Here is a 20051-nt window from a genome sequence, read left to right as displayed (position 1 = left end):
TGTGATAAACTTTCGAACAATAAAGTACAGACTATATTTTCACTTTCATTTTCATTCCTTTTTAGTTGCACTTCCAATTTCTATGACAACTTAATAAAATTCAAGCCTGTATTTTTATGGTATACTAAGTGAATATATAAGTAAAAATACAATAACATTACAAAACCTGTTTATCAACTTGTTCATTTAAACATACCCATTTTAGTTTGCTTTATTTCACCATTAGTAAAAGTATTCATGTTCTCAACTGTTTGAATACAATTCGCCTCCATTCCTTCCAAAGACGACCAGTTTAAATTCTGTATATTTATATTAAATGCATTTTGGTCAATGGAACAACTTCAGTTTTCAACTAATAAGGTGTAGAATAAGCCATATTTGCATAATTTTTCGATGATTTGTAATTGAACTTCCTAGATTGGGAACCACTGTAGAAATATCGTTATCAGATCTGATTATTCTGGGACTCTGTTTATGATTCCTTTTAAATGCTGGGGACATCTCAAAGTTGTATATGTCAGTGGACAAACTCAAATTTGGTTGCATGCAGGGTTGGATACACTTCCTGTAATTCTCCAGTTTTATGTCAGAAAGATATTCTTTCCAAAGTTCTCCAAAGGCATCAATCAACACGAACAGCTCCCATCAAAGGGAAGGGATGTAAGGATGATGGAAAATCTAAAGGGGGGGAGGGGGGAAGACATTCCTGAATTGATAAGAAAGACAAAGGAATTAAGCAAACAGAGAACAAGTGAAAGCCAGCCCAGCCTGCATTACCAGTTCACTTCCCACTCTATGTCCACAAGTGCCAGTGATGGGAGATTGGCCACCCCTATCTCCCCTCACTTGCTGATCTAACCCGGGCTACAGATCCTTGTACCCCTCAGCAATGCCATGTGGTCAGTGAAAAGAGAGGTAGCTGAAAGGACCCAAGGTGTTCAAAGCTGAGAAGTTCTTCCTGCTGGTAGCATAAGGTAAAACTCACAGCACCCATTCTGGGAAGAACAGGATGAAGCAGCATAAACGGAACAAAGAGCAAGCTGACAAATCTGTAAAGGTGGCTGAAAAACAGCATTAAAAACACTTAAATTCTAGGAAACGGAAGTATTGATGCAGTTTTTTATTCAAGGGACAGGAGCGTGTACATCTCCTTTAAAAACACAAACACAACTTCTACAAAGCTTTCTGTGCAAAAAAGAAGGGCTGTGGTTGGTTTTATGAACCCTTCTCCTATTGACAGTCCCACGTTTTCACAGAATGGTCCATGAACCCACAGACTGATCAGAGATAAAGGATGGACGGAATAAACCTCTTCAGGAGACAGATGACCTTCTGAGTCATTTCTCACAAGCCAATGAAAGAAAAAAGTTTATCTGAAGCATGTAGGAAAAGGTGGACTGGAAGCCATAAACTGCAGGAGAGCTCTCCCCCTGCTCTCTTGATTCAAACTGTAGAGAGGTCTCCCACTGCTGCTGTCCCGATTGCTAAATAATCTTACGAGAAAACCGAGGACAACATAGCGCATTTTTTTCACAGGGAGAAGAGAAGGGGACGGGAGGCGGAAGGGGCAGTTCAATTTGCATAGTTTGCGTAGGCAAATAAATACTTTCCTTTAACCTTTGCCAAACCTTGTAATTGCTTGCTTGTAGTGTTCAAGCTGTAAGTGGAAGTTTTTAAACTAAGATAAACCCTGAGAAATCAACTCTTAACCTCACTGACGTCACAACACATCCCAGTTCTGGGAACAACAAAACACGCCCAGGAGGAGGGGCCGGACCGACCGAGGTACAGCCGGAGAACGGATACTGGCAACGGGTTGGTAAGGACACACAGTGGCCAGAGTGCCTGAAAGTCAGTCTTACAGCGAGCCTCATGGAACCATCTTCCCGTGCCATGACGTCAGTGTTAAATTTCTGGAAGAACGTCAGCGCTTAAAGGGAATCCTATTGCTCCCTCGTCACTGAAGCGCTTACACAACTCGCTTTAATCTCGCCACCGCAAATCACTTTTAGTCTCCTGCACGACACCGCTTTCAGGAGTAGACAGATGACACAATTACCGCAAACGGCGGTGGAAGCGCTCCACCCTCAGCCCGCCCTCAGCCCCTGCCCCACCCCTCAGCCCGCCAAGCCCCGCCCATGTCCCGCCCCACCCCTCACTGCGCACGCGCCCCGCCCTGACGACCCCCAGCGCTCCCCTGGGCCGTGACGTCACTCCGCCACCTGCCCTCGGCTGGACGCGCCACCCGGAAACGTCCGCCCGGGCACCGCAGCTGGCTGGAGAAAAGTTCCGGGCGGTTTTGGTTCCGGGGGCCGCCCGCATGAAGCGCGGCCGCGGCGATGATCCCGATCTCGGTGGTCGTGTGCGTGCTGGGCGGCTGGTGCGCCGTGTACCTGGCGGACACGCTGCTCAAGGTGAGGGTTGAGGGCGCAGGGCCGAGAGGACGTAGCGGCAGGACCGTGCCCCGGCCCGCCTTCCCCCTCTTCCGACAGCCCCGGGCGGCCCGCGGGCCTCGCTCCCCTTAGCGGAGGACCCGCCGCCCCGCCCGAGCTTGCCGCGCTTTCCCGGGCTGCTGAGGGCTTCCTTCCCCCCAGAGGAGCCTCCTCGCCCCAAAGCCGGGCCCAGGGAGGCCGGGCTTTGCTTCCGCCCATCGCTCGGTTGAAAACGCCTCCACGGCGGCTACGGAGGCTTCGGTCCGCGTTAAAGGACCCAGCTTTTAATCTACTGCTTAAACAGCTCTGTGACCGTTTCAATGTGCTCTCTGGAGTTTAATGTATTAGTAAAAATGCGACCTTAATTTAGAAATTTGCTTTGCAGAGTACGTATTTTATATGTGTAGAGGATGTGTTTTATAATGATGATTTTTCTAAAAAATGTAAAAATTAATGCATCTTTTTTTTAATGTCCCTAGTTTTATTGAAAAAAATAAGTTGAGACAGAGCTCGATACAAATAACTTTAAAATAAATAAACTTTAATCTTCAGAGAGTATTACAAGACTTGTCCTTTTCCTCCTGAGGGAGGAGGGAAAGGCTTGAAGGGAAAATACACGGACAAGACAGTATTCATTTTATCTAGGATGTGTTTGTGCATTGCACAAGTTTCATAAAGTGTTGTGGGGTGTTTTTTTAAAACTCCAGAGGTATGATTTCTGAGAGATGATTAAAATTGCAAAGTAGGCTGTATGCTGGTTAAATATGAGGGAAAATGAAAAGAAAGGTTTGATCTGTAATTCTCATTCTGAATGTTAGGGTCCAGGAGCTGCATCTGTTTCTGCCAAGGCAGAAAGAACCTAGTGATGTCAAAGTACAAAATATTCGTGTTGTCACTCCTGTAAAATATAGGAAGAAGAAATTTTAGGTGCAGAGAAAACTTTGAAAAGTACGTGGCTCCCCCTGCAGCAAATTGGAAAGCAGGTGTAGCTCAGTAAATAATGAGAGCTGTTAATTGCAAAATACCAGTCTGTACAATAACAAATACAGTCATCTACCTGAAGATTTTTCAAATTTTATTACAGAAATTCTATATTAGGTATTTGAAAAAAAAAGTGGCATTGGCCAGGTGCCGGAAGAACATGCTTTGAGACACAGCAGGAAGGTCAGCCTGGAGGCTGCTTTTGTTTTGGCAGCAACTTTGTGTTTGGTGAAGAATTTAGGGTATAAAGCAGGAACTGTGCTCAGGTAGGACTTGTTGTGCTGAGATGCTGAGACCATTTGCATCTCAGAGTTCTGAAAATTTCTTTCTGCATTAGACCATAAAATGGTCTAATGTAATGAAGGAGTGACACTGTTTTTCTTGTTACAGCCTCTGGTAGAGGGAGGGAAAAAAAAACCACTTGGGGCCAGCTTAGCACCTGATTTATATTGCAAAAAGAAGGGGGAATGCCTGGAATTCTATAGTCAGCATGAAAGTCCAGGGGGTAAATTTTAACTTTGATCTTTTAACTAAAAGTTGACAAAGGTTATTTAAAGTCAGGAAGTGTGTGGAAGGTGTTGGGTTTTAGTGAACTTGCTGGCAGATCACATGTGTAGGCATCTCAGTGATAACCTTAACTGTGAGCACCATAATCAAAATAGAATTTGGGTTAAATAACCAGATTTATATAATTAGGAAGCTCAGAGTTGCTTGTTTTACTGCTGGTCCTGTAAATCTGCCGCATTCACAACCTCACAAGGCTGATAGCAACTGTAGCAAAGGTGCTTAAACCTCAAATCACTTACAATTTAATTACAACGAAAGGACGTACAGAGCATGAGTGAAAAGGAGCACTTTACCTTGCATGATCCTGTTGATAATTTTATTCTGTGAACTTGTTCCATGTGCAATGCCTTTTCCTCAGTTTCTTCCCTTACTGGTTTTGTTCAGATTTCAGTCATTTTATTGGGCAGTCTGCCTTTTAGAAAGACTACAGTATAGGAAGTATAAATGTATTTTTGCACAAATAATTTCACATTATCATATTGCTAAAGTTACATTATGAGATACATTTGTGTTAGAAAACTAAAGCTATGCTAAATCAAGCTGAATTTTGGAGTGTTAAGTCCCTCTTGTTGCTCCTTATTGGAGCACTGTCATCAAAGTTTTCACTGAAGCTTGGATCCTACAAAAGGGAATTAGACAGATCCCTAATTTCTTCTCCCCAGCATCCTAAATTATCATCTTTCATTCTGCCTGAAGGATCAGGAATGAGCGAAGGGTAAAAGGTTGTCCCTCCTTCTGCTACGAGAAATAAAGGATGCATTAGACACATTGAGCCAAGGTTAGCTCTCAGCTTTTAAGGTCAGGAAGCTGAAATGATTCAAAGCTCTTGAACAGATTTTGTCAGCAAAGAAGAATGTTAAGGATCCTGCTTGCTGGCAGATATTTATGGAGCTCCTGGAGTATTTAGCAGACATTCATTATTTTGAAGGCTTGCATAAATAAAAAAGGTATTGCTTTTATAGTAAAATTAGTATAACAAAGAACACTTAGATCTCGACTTGGAGAAGCAGAGGGAGTTTGAAATGAAACACCAGGGCACGAGGCTGCGTGTGGAATGTGGGGGTCCTACTGTGATCAGCACAGAGGGAGCAAAAGTTTGCATAGAGCTTTTTAATATATTTTGTAAGGGGATGCAGTCTTTTAGTGATCATAAATACTGTTTACACAACTTGTGAGGAAAATGTGAAACAAAAATTTTTGGCACCTTTTTTTTTTCCCATTTGGCAGATGCATGGTCAGTGACTCCATATTTCTCATGGACAACTTCATACTTATTTATGTCTTGTTACTACAGTGAGCAAGTGATGTTGTTGGAATGAATCAAAGGGAAGGATTTGTGGCATTTCTAGGGAAAAAAGTGGGTTTTGCATGTGATAAAAGGAAAATGTTTTCAAGTTCCAAATTAATGTATCTGACTGCCTCTATTATAATAATGTTTTACATTGTTTGGGGGGTTTTTTGGACTCTGTGAGAATGAATAGGATGTGTTTTCTTAATTCCCAAAAGACAGTTTCTCATATCAGAGGTACTTAATGACATATGTATTTCTGTTTTAATTATCTGGTAGATTATGCGAGGAGGTCTTTTTCTTGGTTTCCTTGGCTTCTGTAGTACAAGTGTAATCATTTTTGTGATCTCTTCCATTAAAGTTTAAAAAGCTGGGTTAGCAAATGCTGATCTGATTGTGGACACTAAACGTAATGGTGTCATAGAGAGTGAGCAGTGTTGATTAGGGGAAGCATTGCAATGAAAATTTCTGTTGGTGCCTTCAGTTGGCTGAACAAAAATGTGGCTGAAATCAATAGGATGAAGAAGAAGGAAATGACACAGGAATATATAGGCAGAAAGGATAAATGGTGTAGTAGGTGATACATGAACAGTGACCCCGGTAAAGGAATCTCACGTCCTAGGAAATTTGTTGCTTGAAATAAACTTTTAGTGTTCAAGTTTTAATTAATTTGACAAAATGAGAAAAGCTGTTAACACAGTTCTGCAAAATGAGATCCTGACCCCCCACCACCACTGTGGCAGGGCAGGAGGAAAGCAAGGAACCTGGCAAATTCTAAATTAGTTTAAAGAACCACAACAGCCAGAAACTTGTGAAGTTCCTCCTGGGGGAGGAGAAGGAAGCCTGTTGTGAACTACACATTCCAGATATCTTCAGTAGGTGCTGCTGCTTGTGGGGAACCCTGGGAACAATGTTCCAGTTCAGACAGCTCCAAGGATTTGTCTGGATTATGTCAGACACACTTCTGCCTTGGGAACTGCCCAAAGTCAGGAGGCTCAAGCCTGTTGTGTGCTTTTCCTGAGCTATGAGTTCCTCTTTCACCTCTGAGTAAAGCATTCCTTCTGCTGGATTTCTGATAGTAGCTTCCGTGAAGCAGGTGTCTAAAGTCTGTTGAGAATGCAAGTGTCATATAGTATGAAGTAGCAATTGAAAACAACATGTCTGTTGGTCTATTGCTCTTATTAGAGCAGCTAATACTGCAGGTAAGTATTAATCGTATAGTTTAGAGGTCACATTTCTCATCAAGAGACATCTTTGGAACTATTGGAAGTGTATGGAAATGGTGAGAAGTTACCATAGCGAATCACCATTGCAATACCAGTTGATAATTCCTTGTAGGGTTTTTTTAGCATGATCAAATATTTCAGAGTCTCTGTGTTTGAAAAGTAGACCTCAGTTTTACCCTTACTAATGGGTATCTGCAATACTGAGCCATATCTCATGAGTATTAGAAGCAGTTTTTTCAGCTGAAGACAAAATAAGTGTTTTCCATTATTGTAGTCTTTAAAATGTTGATTGGAATATAATTACTCATTCAAAGAATACCATCAACAGTCTTTAGCCTTCTACCTGGACAGTAGAACTAGAAGTGATTTAACACTAGGAAAGATGACATAAGATCTTGTTTGTCAAATAACACTGGATCACTCTCACAAACCTAGAACTGTTACAAATGACATCAAAACAGTGGCATAACTTTTTCTTATTGTGTGTCATACCTACCTATAGGTCAAAATATAAAGAATGTGTACGACATTTACCTGAAGGGATGCATCTGGTTTTTTATTAACAGATCACATTTACTGCTTGGTCACGTTACAGAATCTTCCTGGAATTTTTGGTCCAACTGATTTTCCATTGTTTTGCAGTCATCCAGCTCTCTGAAGGCGTCATATGAAGACTGGCTGCTGACATATGGCCTGAGCATCTCTCCCTTTCACATGCGATGGCAAACAGCTCTGTTCAACCGCCAGTTCTACAGCTGGGGGAGATGGAAACCCAAATTTCTGTATTTATGGTATAAATTCCGGATTTTTTTTTCTTCTGTCGAATACAGAGTCAACAGTCGAACCATATCTGTGCCTTTCAGCCTTAAAAATGCAATGGGTAGACATGGTTATTTCAGTAGGCTAATGATAAAACCAGATTAGAGTGGCTGCTATAATTGTACTGTGCCAGTATAAGTCTTTCTCCTCTACTAGAACAATACATAATTGTAATACAGGTTGCATATTGAGATGCTGTAGAACTAGAAATCTCTAAACCTGTGGTTTGAAGTTCTTAAGAATACAACTATTGCATGCACTACTGCATACAGAAATAGGTCTGAAAGCAGCTTCTCATATTCTTGATCTGTCCATCACTTCCATCACCGGACCCTGAGCTCTCCCCAGTCTCCAAGTTTACCAAGTACTCAGTTGTGTCCCTGTAGTCAATCATTGGGCAGAAATTCAGCAGTGATACCTGCTCAGAAGCACATTGCTCACCTTCTGTCTTTTATCTACCTTCACCTTTCCCTGCTGAGGTTGCGCAGTGCTGGGAATGGGTCAGTAAGTAGGGTGGTTTAGTGTGGGTGCTCCTGAACTGGTTTAGGAAACTATTGCTTGGTTGCCTTCCTAGCATTACTTTGTATCTGCTCTGAAAATATAAAATGAGTAAGGTTTGAATTTCTTTTCATTTCCCTTATTGCTACCCTCAGTGAGATAGTAATAAAAGAGAGCTCTGCTTCATACTGGTTTCTCTGGTATGTAATGATTTTGTAATAATCAGTCTGAAATAGTTCTATATCAATTACAATTTGTAATGCATATGACTTATTACAGTATAGTGTTTTCCCTGGTCTCTTTAATTAACATTACAAGTACATGTTGCTTAAAATAAATCTACTAATTCCCAGTGAGCTTCATTAAGGATGGTAAGAGAACAGCTATGCTATTGTGAGAAGAAGGAGGACTGCTGGAGAAGTGTTTTAGTTAGAAAATAAATGTTTTCACATCCTTACAGTGTGAAATAATAATGCTGAATAAAAATTTGCCACTAGATGGAGTGACATGAATTGAAATTATTTTCAACACTGATTTTAATGAAAACTAAATTGATGAGAAAAACAATGTTGTTTAAATAATTGATGTTAATCTGATCTTGCAGTTGTACCTTTTAATTGTTCTTTAAAAAAGATTTGAGTCCCATTTATTGTTCTTTGCACTTCTTATTGTTTATAAGAAAGATGCAAAATGTATTGAAAAAGCTTATAATTTTGTAAGCTACCCCATCATTTGGTCCAGGTCTCTAGATGTGTGATGGTGTGGTGCAGCTTGGTCAATTATACATTGTTAGTTATGTTTATATATTATAGCTAAAGGCAGGTTACACGTATTGGGTAACAGAATAAAATTTAGAATGTGTAAGAAGAGAATAAAAATATTCGAAAATTTATCAAGATATGGTTTGATGTAAAACATTTATTAACCATGGAAAATATTTTATGTTATTAATGTTTTATATATATATCTATATACTGTATATTAGTATATAATTATTGCTATTTGTTTCCTTTAGGTAATATTTTTGTACTGGATTGCTGATACATGAATAGTAGTAGCATCAGATAAGTGTTGCCCTGTGTTTTGTGTGCTAAGTTGTGCTATAAAGCAGCTATATACACCCCATCTTCTTGTGGCTGTGGATTGCTAAACTATTTGCTTCTCTTTGTAGGTTCAGCGTAGGAATGGTGTTTGGAATAGTTGCCATGTTTGGCTCTGTTATTCTCCTCGGGAAGACGCTGATGCAAACACTGACTCAGATGCTCACGGAGGCACCGAGAGCCCAGAACGATCGTATGCTGCAGGTCGTGGTAAGTGTGCTCTCCTCAGGTCTTTATGTAGGAGCTGGGATATAAAGCAGCTTCTTAATGGGGTATGTGGTGCTTAAATATTCCCATGCAAGAATAACCAAACTCCTGATGTTCATCTACATGAAAATGTCCTGGTTTGTTATCGGCCTTGAAAATGGGGAGTGGGTATAGTAACAGAGGGCAAATGAAGGCAAACACGGAAGAGTTTATATTAAAAATTCTCAAGAGTGGGAATTGGCTAGTCATTTTGAAAAACCCTAAATTATAGTACTAAGAATATAAAACAGAGCTAAGAATTTGCCTCCTGTGAGCTATGCAGTGTAGAGTTCACAAGAACAGACAAGTCTATTTCATCTACTACAATACAAAACATCAGTGGAGAAGGAAAGAAGTGCAAAGAGCCTTGTGTGATAGTAGAAGCAAAGATTTATTAGTGAGGAGGTGGCTTTTTTTTTGATTGTTCAATGGCTTATGACCTAATTTACAATCTGAAATTTAAAGTGCTGTTTCTAGCAGTATCTAGTTAAAGGCCTAATAACAATATATTTAATTCTTTTAAGGATTCTGATGCTGGACAATATATATTATATGGTTTTAGAACAGAATGTATTTCACAGAACGGGAGAGATTGCAAATCCTGTCTTTCTTATCTCTACGCAAGGCAGTAATGGAAGAACTGGCATTGCCTTACAACAGTTTTAATCTGGAAGGCTTCCTGCCCACCTTTTGTACCCCAGCAGTGCTATCTGGCCAAAATGTGTGGTCATTTTCCAGAACTGCGGAAGGTCCTATGAGATTTCTCTGCCTTCTGCTACATGGCTTAGAGCAGGGGTGCCCAGGCATTTTACTCTAAGTACTCAGCTTTTCTAGTGAACAGAAGTTGAGATTTTTCTGTTGCCATAATAGACCATTCTGTAAATGTTAAACTAACTGCATGGAGCTAGGCTTAAAAAATTACATGAGTGCAGGAAGCCTGATTATTATTAGCATGTGCCATAAACCTGGTGCCTTTGGATGGCTGGGTCTGTTTCACACATGCAGGTGAATATAGTGAATGCAGAATGTGTTGGCAAAAACAGGCAGTGAGATCTGAGAGACAACTGCTGGCACTGCCACTGCCATCACCCACTCCACAGCCTGCTCCTGAATTATTTCCAGAAACAGACAGGAATGGGCAGTATGTGCATCCCATAGAGCACAAGTAGAACTTGAGACAGAAAATTTTTAATTTACGTGCCAACGGGGTCTCTCCTAACCATGTGTGTCTATTACATTCTGGAGTAAGAAAAGCCTCCCTTACATCTTCATTTCCTGAAATCATTATATGAATCTATCCACTTCTGTGACACCAGAGTAAAGTGGTCTTTGTCAATATATTGCTCTTTGGAGAAAATAACGTAGAGACAGCCAAAGTAAAGATGAGCCTTTGGAATTAATCTGGTGTGAATTGAAACAAAGAAAGAAGAAAAGTAGGACAATGTTTGCAATTCAATGTGGAATTGATTCCTCAGTGACTGCCTGGGGCAATATGACTGTATTCAAACTGAGCATTGACTGGCACTGAGAACAATTTACTATATAGGGATAATGTAATGTCATGTATGGGGATATGGTTACTTCTCCTAACTTAACTCTTCCTTTCCTACCTCATTCTTTTGTTCCTGAGTGGTCATAGTTGTATAATTCTGCTTTTAATGAATTTCGGTATTCTTTTTAAGGGGAATGAGATAGCATAAGTTGACACAAAACAGTGACCCATTTATGGTTGTTAAGAGGTGAAGAACAACTGAGGATGACCTTCTCATTTAAATTATTTACTTGTATTTGACTGCCTGGAGGAGAATGAGTTAGTTAAAAAAAAAAAAAAAAAGAACAAAACACACTACTTTTTCTTTTTTAACTAAACTTTAGCCTGTGGCATAAATCTGTTTAACCTTTTAGCCTTTGGCTATGAAGAGAGGGAGGAACAATTCTGCTAATGTTTTACTAAGATTTTTGTACCCTTCCTCTTTTGGTCAGTCATGTACTTTGTTTAACATACTTAACTGTAGGTAACTGGGCTGTTTTTCTTCAGCTTCCCTCTGTGTTGGTTGCCTATTGACAAAAATAGGAAGGAGGCAGATCAGTTACTAGCAAAGGATCTTTTATTAAAGGCATTTCCAGAAGACCATAAAATATAAGATGACATGCTTTTTTACAAAATACTGCTATTGGTTTCAGAACCCTTCATGAGAGGCAGCTTCTGTTTTAGGTGAATCTGAAAATAGCTTCTTTGATGTGAAGTGTGAAAGCAGGGTGCTGTGTTCTAGCAGGCCATAATCCTGGTGTTATTGAGATGGCAACTCTTGCTATGGCTATCTGTCCTCCCATTGCAGAGGGCCACTGGCAACAGCACTTGGAAATGCTTTAGTGCCAGCAGCTGATGCTGCAATACAACCAAGGGATGCTCAAAGAATGGAGAGCAGGTGTCTTCATCCAGTGAGGTACCACAGTTGTACCAGTTAAGATAAATATCTTAGTCATGATCACACTCTGGACAGAATTTGTGGAATTATTAACATGAATGAAAACAGTCTTTTGAAGGATTTATTTTAGCTCTTTCAGCCTATTGTGGAGTTCTGCTGCATGGGTAGGTGAATGCATGTAAGTGTGGAATGTGCAGAACTGAATGGAGGTAGAATCAAACCTGCTCTGGATCTGCAGTTGGATTTGCACCCTTTGGGTTTCCACAGGGCTGGTTTTTATAGAGTCCTATAAACAGCCCAGAAATTTTTGACTATAGCATCTCTTTTGTGACACTGGGTTGCAATTCAAGTTGTGTTCAGATCAGCTGTTAGTGACTGCAGTGGACTGCACCCTGCCTTCAGTGGAAAAAGCTGTGGAGCAGACAAGAGAACTGCCCCAGAGAAGCAGCAGAAGTGGCCTTATTATCCCACTGCAGCATGGCCCTGAGGGGAGGTGGAACTGGGCAGGACAGAGGTCCATCAGGAGGAAAGAGGGGTTGGTTCCTAATTCTTAGAGAAGTGACTGCACTGAAGCCTGTCTGGAAGCAGCTGGTGTCTCGTAACTAGTGCAATGAGGGACCTGGTGAGTGGTGGGAATCCACCAACAGGAAGAATACAAGGGGCCTGCATATTATGTCTTATGTAAATTAAAATACTATGCTTGTTTCAAGTGGTTTTTTTAAGGTTAAATTGCCATATGTAGACAACCAAAACTACATAGATGAAAACAATAGGTGAAAATTACCTTTATTTTGACCCTGTAAACTTGGGATAATCTTATAATTTGTATAGGGAGAGAGAAGGGAGACTGTTCAGTCACTTTTTACAGCTCATAGTGTTTTAAGTGCCATACAGTTTTTATTGTTTTCTTTGGGGGGGTGGATCTTCTCTACATGATGGGCTGCAGGAAATTGTGAACTAAGAATTTTAGTAAGCTCAGAATTGCCAAGCCTGTTTCATTTGAGTGGAATTCTGCGTACGTTTTTATGAACTTCTCAAGCTTAATATAGTGTAGGACACATTTGGTCAGGGCTGTGGAGAATAAATAGGGCAGGGAGAAGGCTTTTGTACCTGGAGAGCTATTTAACATTCAACAAAAGGATATATATTTAATATATGTTACAATACATTGAGTACGTTGGGAAAAGAGGTACAAAGTGATATTGTTGCATGAGAACAGTCCCTGTGCTGTTGTGGATCTGAGGAAGCTGAGAGCAGAAATTTTAGGGGTAAAAGGATTCGTCTTTGTACCTCTTGGTTTCCTCCTGTGTTTTGTTTTGTTGTCATGCCCACATCAACAGGTGCCTGGTGTCAATTTGCCTGTCAGCCAGCTGACCTATTTCTTCTCTGCAATCCTCATCAGCGGTGTGATACATGAAGTCGGCCATGGGGTGGCAGCTATTCGGTAAACACAAATTGCTTTTCTCCTACTCTCTGCCAACAAAACCTAATATTCCAGAGCAGTTACCCAAGAATGTTGTTAGCACTGTTTTGGTTTATCTGGAGAGACTGTTCAGTCTGTATTTCATAGCTTCCTTACATTTTAAGTTTGGAAGGATGTACAATTAAGGATAGAGTTTTAATGCAATGTCTACTCTACAGACAATGAGAAAGGACTTCTGCTTTGCAAATATACAGTGCAAATATACACTTCTTTTAAGTGGTCCTGTTTTTCACAGAGCAATTTCATTTCTGCACCTGTGGCAGTTGAAGAGGACCCATGTGCTGTTGCACAATGATACTTTAAAATGGATCTTAAATTGTTTGTTTAAACATGGCTTGTGAAGTAGCATATGAATGAAACAATAACTCAGTCAAATGTGATTTGCCTGTTAATGTCAGGGATTTATTAATTTTGATCAAATTGTATTTTTAATGTCCTATGATGATTACTTCACAAAACTTATTTGACAAGTTTAGTCATTACTGTTAAATGCCACTCCAGCATAAGAAGGTTGAGTGGTGATTACTGGGACTGATATTCAGCTGTCTTCCTTGTTTCTCCTGGACAGCATCATTATCTGTCCTATGAGCGTGAAGCCCTAAGTTGTTTCTCTGATGTTCTTGAGCAAACAACTTCATTTTCCCCCATTACTACCTTTTTTTATAACCCCAAAAGTTCTCAATTAAAGGGGTGGCTTGGGACTCTGTGTTTCGTATGCTCTGTTTGTCTTTCAGCTTTTTTCCCCCAAATAGTCACAGGGATTTTTCCACAGAAGATGAAGCTCTTGCTCTTGCTCATCCCACCACAGGAAGAAACAACAAAATTTTCTTACATTTTGCTGACTGACTGCAGAGAAACTAGGAGTAATTACAGAGCTCTTTTCAAGTAGAAAGAACAATGCTTATGTCTGATATCTTTATTCAAGATCTAGAGCAAACATTCTGAATATTCAATTTCGGGTTATGTTTTTGTCAAAAAATTGTTTCCCAGCTGTTTCCAGGAGAGAAATTAGTTTGTCCAATGTATGCCTTGGCAGCCAATGTTGCTACTGCTGTTTTCTGCTTGACTTTATTTTCTTCCTAGACCAGTTGGGTCTATAGTGCTGTTACTGTAAATCCTCAGGGTCTAGGCTTTACTAAATAGCTGTGGGCAAATTTCATTATTCTGGCAAGTCACTTAGCCTTCCTGAAATCTAATAAACTTTTGGCAACTTCAGTGCAAGGTAATGTTAGCACTGAACTACAAGAGCTTGAAATATTTGATCCTTAGCTTAGTCAAGGCTTTTACCAAAAAAATTGTCGACTTCTTCACTCTGTGCCTTCTACCCAAGTCATGAAATCATGTATAGGTGTTAGAGAGGCTGTTACTAATTGGTAGCATGGGTGAGTCTGGTGAGTTAGCTCCACAGAATTAGTGTATGATTTCATTCTGAAAAATTTTTTGTATTTCTGTTCTTTATATATACACAGTAAACAAATAAATGTGAATACATAAAATGTTATATCCAGTATACTGTCTCAGTGTGCCTGGTTTGTCTTGTTACATGATTGTCTCATGCCTAACAAAATTTCTAGCTTCAGAAAAACTTAATGTATTTGTTCCAAAACATTCCACTTAAAAGCAATTGTAAAACCTCTGAAAAAAAATATTATCTGCATGATAGTGTCAGCTACTAATATATTTAAATAGAATCATAGAATTGTAGAATATTAAGCGTTGGAAGGGCATTAGCATTTGTCCTTTTAACCTCTTGAGTTGTTTTCATTTTTTCAGATTACATTTCCCTCATTTTTGTTAGTTGACAATTTACTCTAAATTTCATTTAGGAGAAACAAAGAAATTGTAAAGTCCAAAAACCTATAAATGTTTCTTTAAAAAGGAAACAATTACTTCTTGCAGATAATTTTTCATAGATGACTTTGAAACTGCTTCCTACAGGCTGCCTTTTTTTTTTACTTAAAAGAAAAAAATACTCCAAATGTTAAAATATATTTTAACTTGAAAGTGGGTGCTTTTTAAAAAAAGTATTTTATGTATTACCGGGGGAAAGGAAGCTGACCTTTATTTTTTACCAGACTCACAGATGAGTGCTGCTTCAACATGGCAACTACTGCAGAAAACATTCTGTAGTTTAATTATCTTTCACTTATTGGTATTATGAAAAATAATTTCATTTATAATTGTAATTTTAATTATTTTTGTTGTCAAAAATACATGTGCTATGTAGAATCTCTCAGTTTTTCTTTTGTTTATTTACAGTAACACCACTACGTTTTTCTTTTCTTCTTTTTAAGAGAACAAGTACGATTTAATGGATTTGGGATTTTTATCTTCATTGTCTATCCTGGAGCATTTGTTGACCTTTTCACAACTCACTTGCAACTGATATCTCCTGTCCAACAGTTAAGGATATTTTGTGCAGGTAATAGTTTGTGCTTTTTAATTAAATCTTTGCTTAGCACTGTTACTTATTCTACAGGCATCATTTGTGAATCTTTGATAGAGCATTTAAGGTTTAGAATTAAGAAGTACCCAAGCTTCTCTTTACCTAAAGATGATCCTCCTGTTCTGAACCTACATTGTCATTTCAGAAAATCATTTGATCACTGTCCATATTGTGCTGCTTTCTGGGCTAGAGATGTCTGTTTCTAGTGTCCTAAATGAGTACCAATTTCCTGTCATGAAAAACATTATATTCTAGATCTGATTCAGAATACTTGTGCATAAGAAATTCCAGTTGTATGGTTGGGGAAAAAAATGTAGCTTCTGACCTTCCTCTCATTAGAAAAAGCTCTTACACCAGCTCAGGTGCAGAAGCACGTTTTTGTCTTTTTTGTTTGTTTGTTGTGTGGGGTTTTTTTGCATGTCATGTGGCCTAAGTAACAAAACCTTGGAGCACATGAACTGGAAAATACTCAGTCAGAAGATTTGGTATAAGAACACAACTTGCTGTCACAGGTGAACATCCTTGAGCCATTCAGTACCATTTTTGCAATAGGAGCAATCTATTTTTCAGTAGTATTGTAAGTGATTTTCATTGACCTGTGAGTTGTGTTATTATACAGGTCACTGTGTTTTGATATTGCCGTCAGGAAGAAATAAAGGTTAAAACACCAATGTCCAAAGAGAATCATAGGTTATGGCTCCAAATAACCTCCAGATAGTTTTGACTTGATGTTTTTTGAAGTCTCTGGCTGCTGGGAAGTAGAGCCCTGTTGCTCTGGAAAGTCAAACTGAGACTGCGTTATTCTGCCTGAACCACTTGTATGATTATTTCTATAGACAAAAGTGGTTCCCAAACAACTGAAACGGAGATAGAGAAGTTATTATCTTGGTTTAGTTCTTGATACTGATGATTTTCTATTGCAGGGGACAGTAGGCTAGCAGCCAGCTTGTTCTAATGTTTAGTTTCTAACATTGTTTCTTGAATATTGTATCTAAAACATCATATAGTGTGTAGACATACAGAAGCCTTTAGCAAACTTGTTTTCAAGCTTTTGTAAATCAAGTAAATAATTACAAATGTTAGCTAAGTTAATATATCTATATTCCAAATATTCTAATCAACAAAAATAAATCACTGCAATAAGCTAATTTTTATGAAACCTGATTTCTCAAATTAATCAATTTCCATTTTCAGCTTCACTGAATAGAACTGAAAGAAAAGACATTGATTTTCAAAATGGTTGCTTACACAGATTCCTGAGAAATTATCTAGAAAAATTAGATTCTAAGCTGTAATAGAAAATAATTGTTTGCATGTTTTGATGGCAAGCAAACACATAATAATTTGTCATGTTTCTTGGGAAACCTGAACTAGGGTAATACAAGGTAAGGAGCAAGCACACTGCAAGACTGGCTAGCATGAGCAGCTTGTTTTCAGTTTAGTTATAAGTAATACATGCCTTTTTTTACAGTTAATGATTGATATGTTTCAGAAGTAGGGTATTTGATAATGATAAAATGTGTTACTCAGTAAACGACTAATTTGTTTTAATTGTCAGAACAGTCGAGTGAGCCTGTTCTCAGTGTTCAGAAGATTTGAATTTACAGAGACATGCTTTCAGATTTTTGTATGGCAGCCAAGTAACAGAGCTAGAGTAGAGGACAACACTAAATACTCCACCTATACTTTGGAGATTAAGCAGTATATTTGTTGTACAGCAGATGGCATCATGAGTTCAAGCAAATGAGTGTTCCTGCAAGACTTCTAGTATTTAGAACATAATTTCATGCCTGCTAGAGGAAAAGTGCTTCTGTGCAGAACTTTCTTGTAATTAGTTAAAGTATTTATATTACTTTTTAAGATAATTTTAATACATTTTGTCTCATCTTTAACAGGAGTTAAATATTTTTTTAAATTAATTGTCTTTTAAAAATTTAATAATTCATAAATAATTTTAAGGTGGTTTAAGAGTTGTGTAAAGTGTCCCTTTTTAAATATAAGGAATTAAGTATCTGAGGATGAGGCTGTTTTAGCAAGATGAAGTTGAAGGTATACTGAGCAGTGTGCCTCTACAGGTATTCTCATTTTGAGCATGTTTATTTTTCTGTGGATCACCTGGGATGAGTTTGAAACCTTTCTATTTTAGACTTTTCTGCTGTATTCCACACAGCTAACTGTCAATTATGGCAGTAAAGCTCATGTTTTCCAGCTGTTTGAAAGTATTCCTTGTCACACTCTAGCAATTCCATCACCTCTTTCTGAGGTTTTATGAGGTTGAGTTTTTTTCAGTTTTCTCTCTGTAGCAACCACTCTCTTGCAAAGGAATTTTGTTTATCTTTTGTTAAGCTGTTAAACTGAAAAAATACTTTTAAGATAAAAAGGTTAAAACAATAAAATTAAAATATTTACTTACTGCTTTTGGGTTTGTTGCATTTGTGTGTCTGTTCGCGCATATGTGTGTGTATGTGAGATAAGGAGTACTGATTGCAGAAACATTTCCTCTATCTGATTGCCTTTCAGTGAGATGCAATTAAAAACTATAGAAAGAGAAATTACTTTGAGAAGTGTCTGCTAGTGGAAATGGCAACAAACCCTTACTTCAAGTACTTCAAAAATGTCTCTCATTTCTGCAGAATTAGAAGTGTAAAAGAAGACCAGGTGAGATGTAGAGATAGAGAGGGGAGATAAGAGTCTGCCATATGTTCTCATTCTTGTGTTATATACACTTCAAGAAAGATAGGTTTAATATGTTTTTAGATATATTTACTTCAATTCCTGTCCTGTAACTGCACTGTAAATACAGAATTGAATCAAACTCCTCGTAATAAGACGAAGCACTGTAAGAAGGAAATAAGAAGTCTTTAACATAGCAGTGTTCCTGCATTGTTCATACAAAATGTTTGTGCAAGAACACAAACTCAGTGAGAAAATTGGAACAGTACTGAATGTGGAAAGCCATAAAGCTTTGATAATGAAAACCAACTGTGTCTTATGATAGTCGTTCATTTCCTCCTGTGGAGAACAACATACTATAAAGATCACAATTGCAAATATGTTCCCCAGAATAATGTGTCAGGAAATGCTGATTGCACAACTTAATTTCTTGATGTTGTTTTAGGTCCAGATTTTCTTGTCAGAGAAGCCTTTTTTTCAAATAATTTTCTAAACTCCTTTAGCACATATACATGTAATAATTTCAACTGAAATAATGGAGATAACCATGACAAATCCTGAATTGCCGCTAAATTTCAGACATCTTACTGACTAGGGCAAACAGCATTTATTAAAAAAATAAGCCCATTATTCATAAATTCAGCAGTTTATTGTGATAGAAAGTGACAAGTACTACATTTCATTCCTTTTTTTTTTTTTAATATTTATGATTGAAGACAACTCTATAGATAGAAACTGTATTTTAATAATTGATTCAGAAGCCCAGTTTTTCTTCTGGGTGCTCTGCTCACTGCATACTTAGAAAAGTAGTGCTACATGATGAAATCTCCATGTGGTAGAATGACACCTTAGAAGTGGACTTACTGCTTGCCTGTCTTTTCTGATAGTATAATTCTCAGGTGCTCAGAGATTTGTCTAAAACTTCTTTACAAAGTGGCATCATAGAAACGAAAGTTTGTAAAGTAATGTATGTATTCTTCTTTTATGCCTATATTCAACACTAATTAACTTTTTATCCATTCTTACAGTAACAGTTTCAGGAAAGTTAATAAGAAGGTAGCTGTAGAAAAATTTCAAAGCCAGCTTTGTTATTAGTTTTTATTTAGAATCTTTTTTTTACTTCTTTTTAGGGGTGTGGCATAATTTTGTTCTTGGTGTTGCCAGTTTCATGGTTTTGTTTCTGCTACCAGCCATTCTCTTCCCTTTCTATTACACGGGTGTCGGGGCACTTGTCACTGAGGTTGCAGAGGTAAGAAAAGATCTTTGCTGTTTTCATATTATATGCTTTGTGACCTGAAATGTATCTCTATCTCTTATTAGCACAATCAGATTTAGTCAGTGCAGCACTCTGCAGAATCAAATATGTTGAACTTTTTGCTTAAAGTTTTCTTCTTAGTCTCATGTGTTTTAATATTAGTAAATAAAAGAACATAGTGTGAATAATTATTCAGCATACTATAAAACTGTGTAGGCGTTTGAAATGAGTTTGCAGCTTATTTCTGGGGGAGGTTAACTTATTTTCAGTATTGGCACAAAGCAAATCTACTGGAAACTGCATTATCACTAGTTACTGTTATCTGGTTTTAATGTTGAAGATTATTTTGGGCAGAGTTCCTTGTTTAGTCAGCTGGAAGCAAAGTAGAGATAGACTTCTTAGATTCTGGAAGGCCTGATTTTTTTTCTGACTTAATCAAATACAGCATAGTTGGACAGCACAGCTGAAAGGATTCAGCCTTTCTTCGATCTGAAAGTCAACTGATATAACTGAGGGAGAGAGTGACATTTATTATGCTTTATTACCTTTTAAAGTATAGGTACACACCACTTTCTTGAAAGTTTCAGGGTATTCATTTAAGTTGCTTG

At 38.2% G+C, this 20051-nt stretch overlaps 1 protein-coding gene across 4 annotated transcripts in view; it reads left to right on the top strand.

The window, feature by feature from the left end:
* The first annotated feature begins 2246 nt into the window (after nucleotides 1-2246).
* Nucleotides 2247-20051, top strand: part of MBTPS2 (membrane bound transcription factor peptidase, site 2) — a 40512-nt gene continuing 22707 nt past the window's right edge. For all 4 annotated transcript variants that reach the window (XR_003526654.1, XM_027637390.1, XM_027637382.1 and 1 more), the window contains exons 1-6: nucleotides 2247-2414; nucleotides 7137-7285; nucleotides 8983-9121; nucleotides 12927-13030; nucleotides 15364-15491; nucleotides 19319-19437. Coding sequence is in view for 3 of the 4 variants with exons in the window: in XM_027637390.1 (XP_027493191.1) it covers nucleotides 2340-2414; nucleotides 7137-7285; nucleotides 8983-9121; nucleotides 12927-13030; nucleotides 15364-15491; nucleotides 19319-19437 (714 nt within the window). In the remaining variant the exon portion in view is untranslated. The remainder of the gene's footprint in view (nucleotides 2415-7136; nucleotides 7286-8982; nucleotides 9122-12926; nucleotides 13031-15363; nucleotides 15492-19318; nucleotides 19438-20051) is intronic.

The sequence above is a fragment of the Corapipo altera genome, unplaced genomic scaffold (genome assembly GCF_003945725.1).
Source record: "Corapipo altera isolate COAL_440 unplaced genomic scaffold, ASM394572v1 0, whole genome shotgun sequence".
Lineage (NCBI taxonomy): Eukaryota > Metazoa > Chordata > Aves > Passeriformes > Pipridae > Corapipo > Corapipo altera.
Note: the sequence above shows the minus strand (reverse complement) of the source record. Positions and strands in the feature narration are given on the sequence as shown.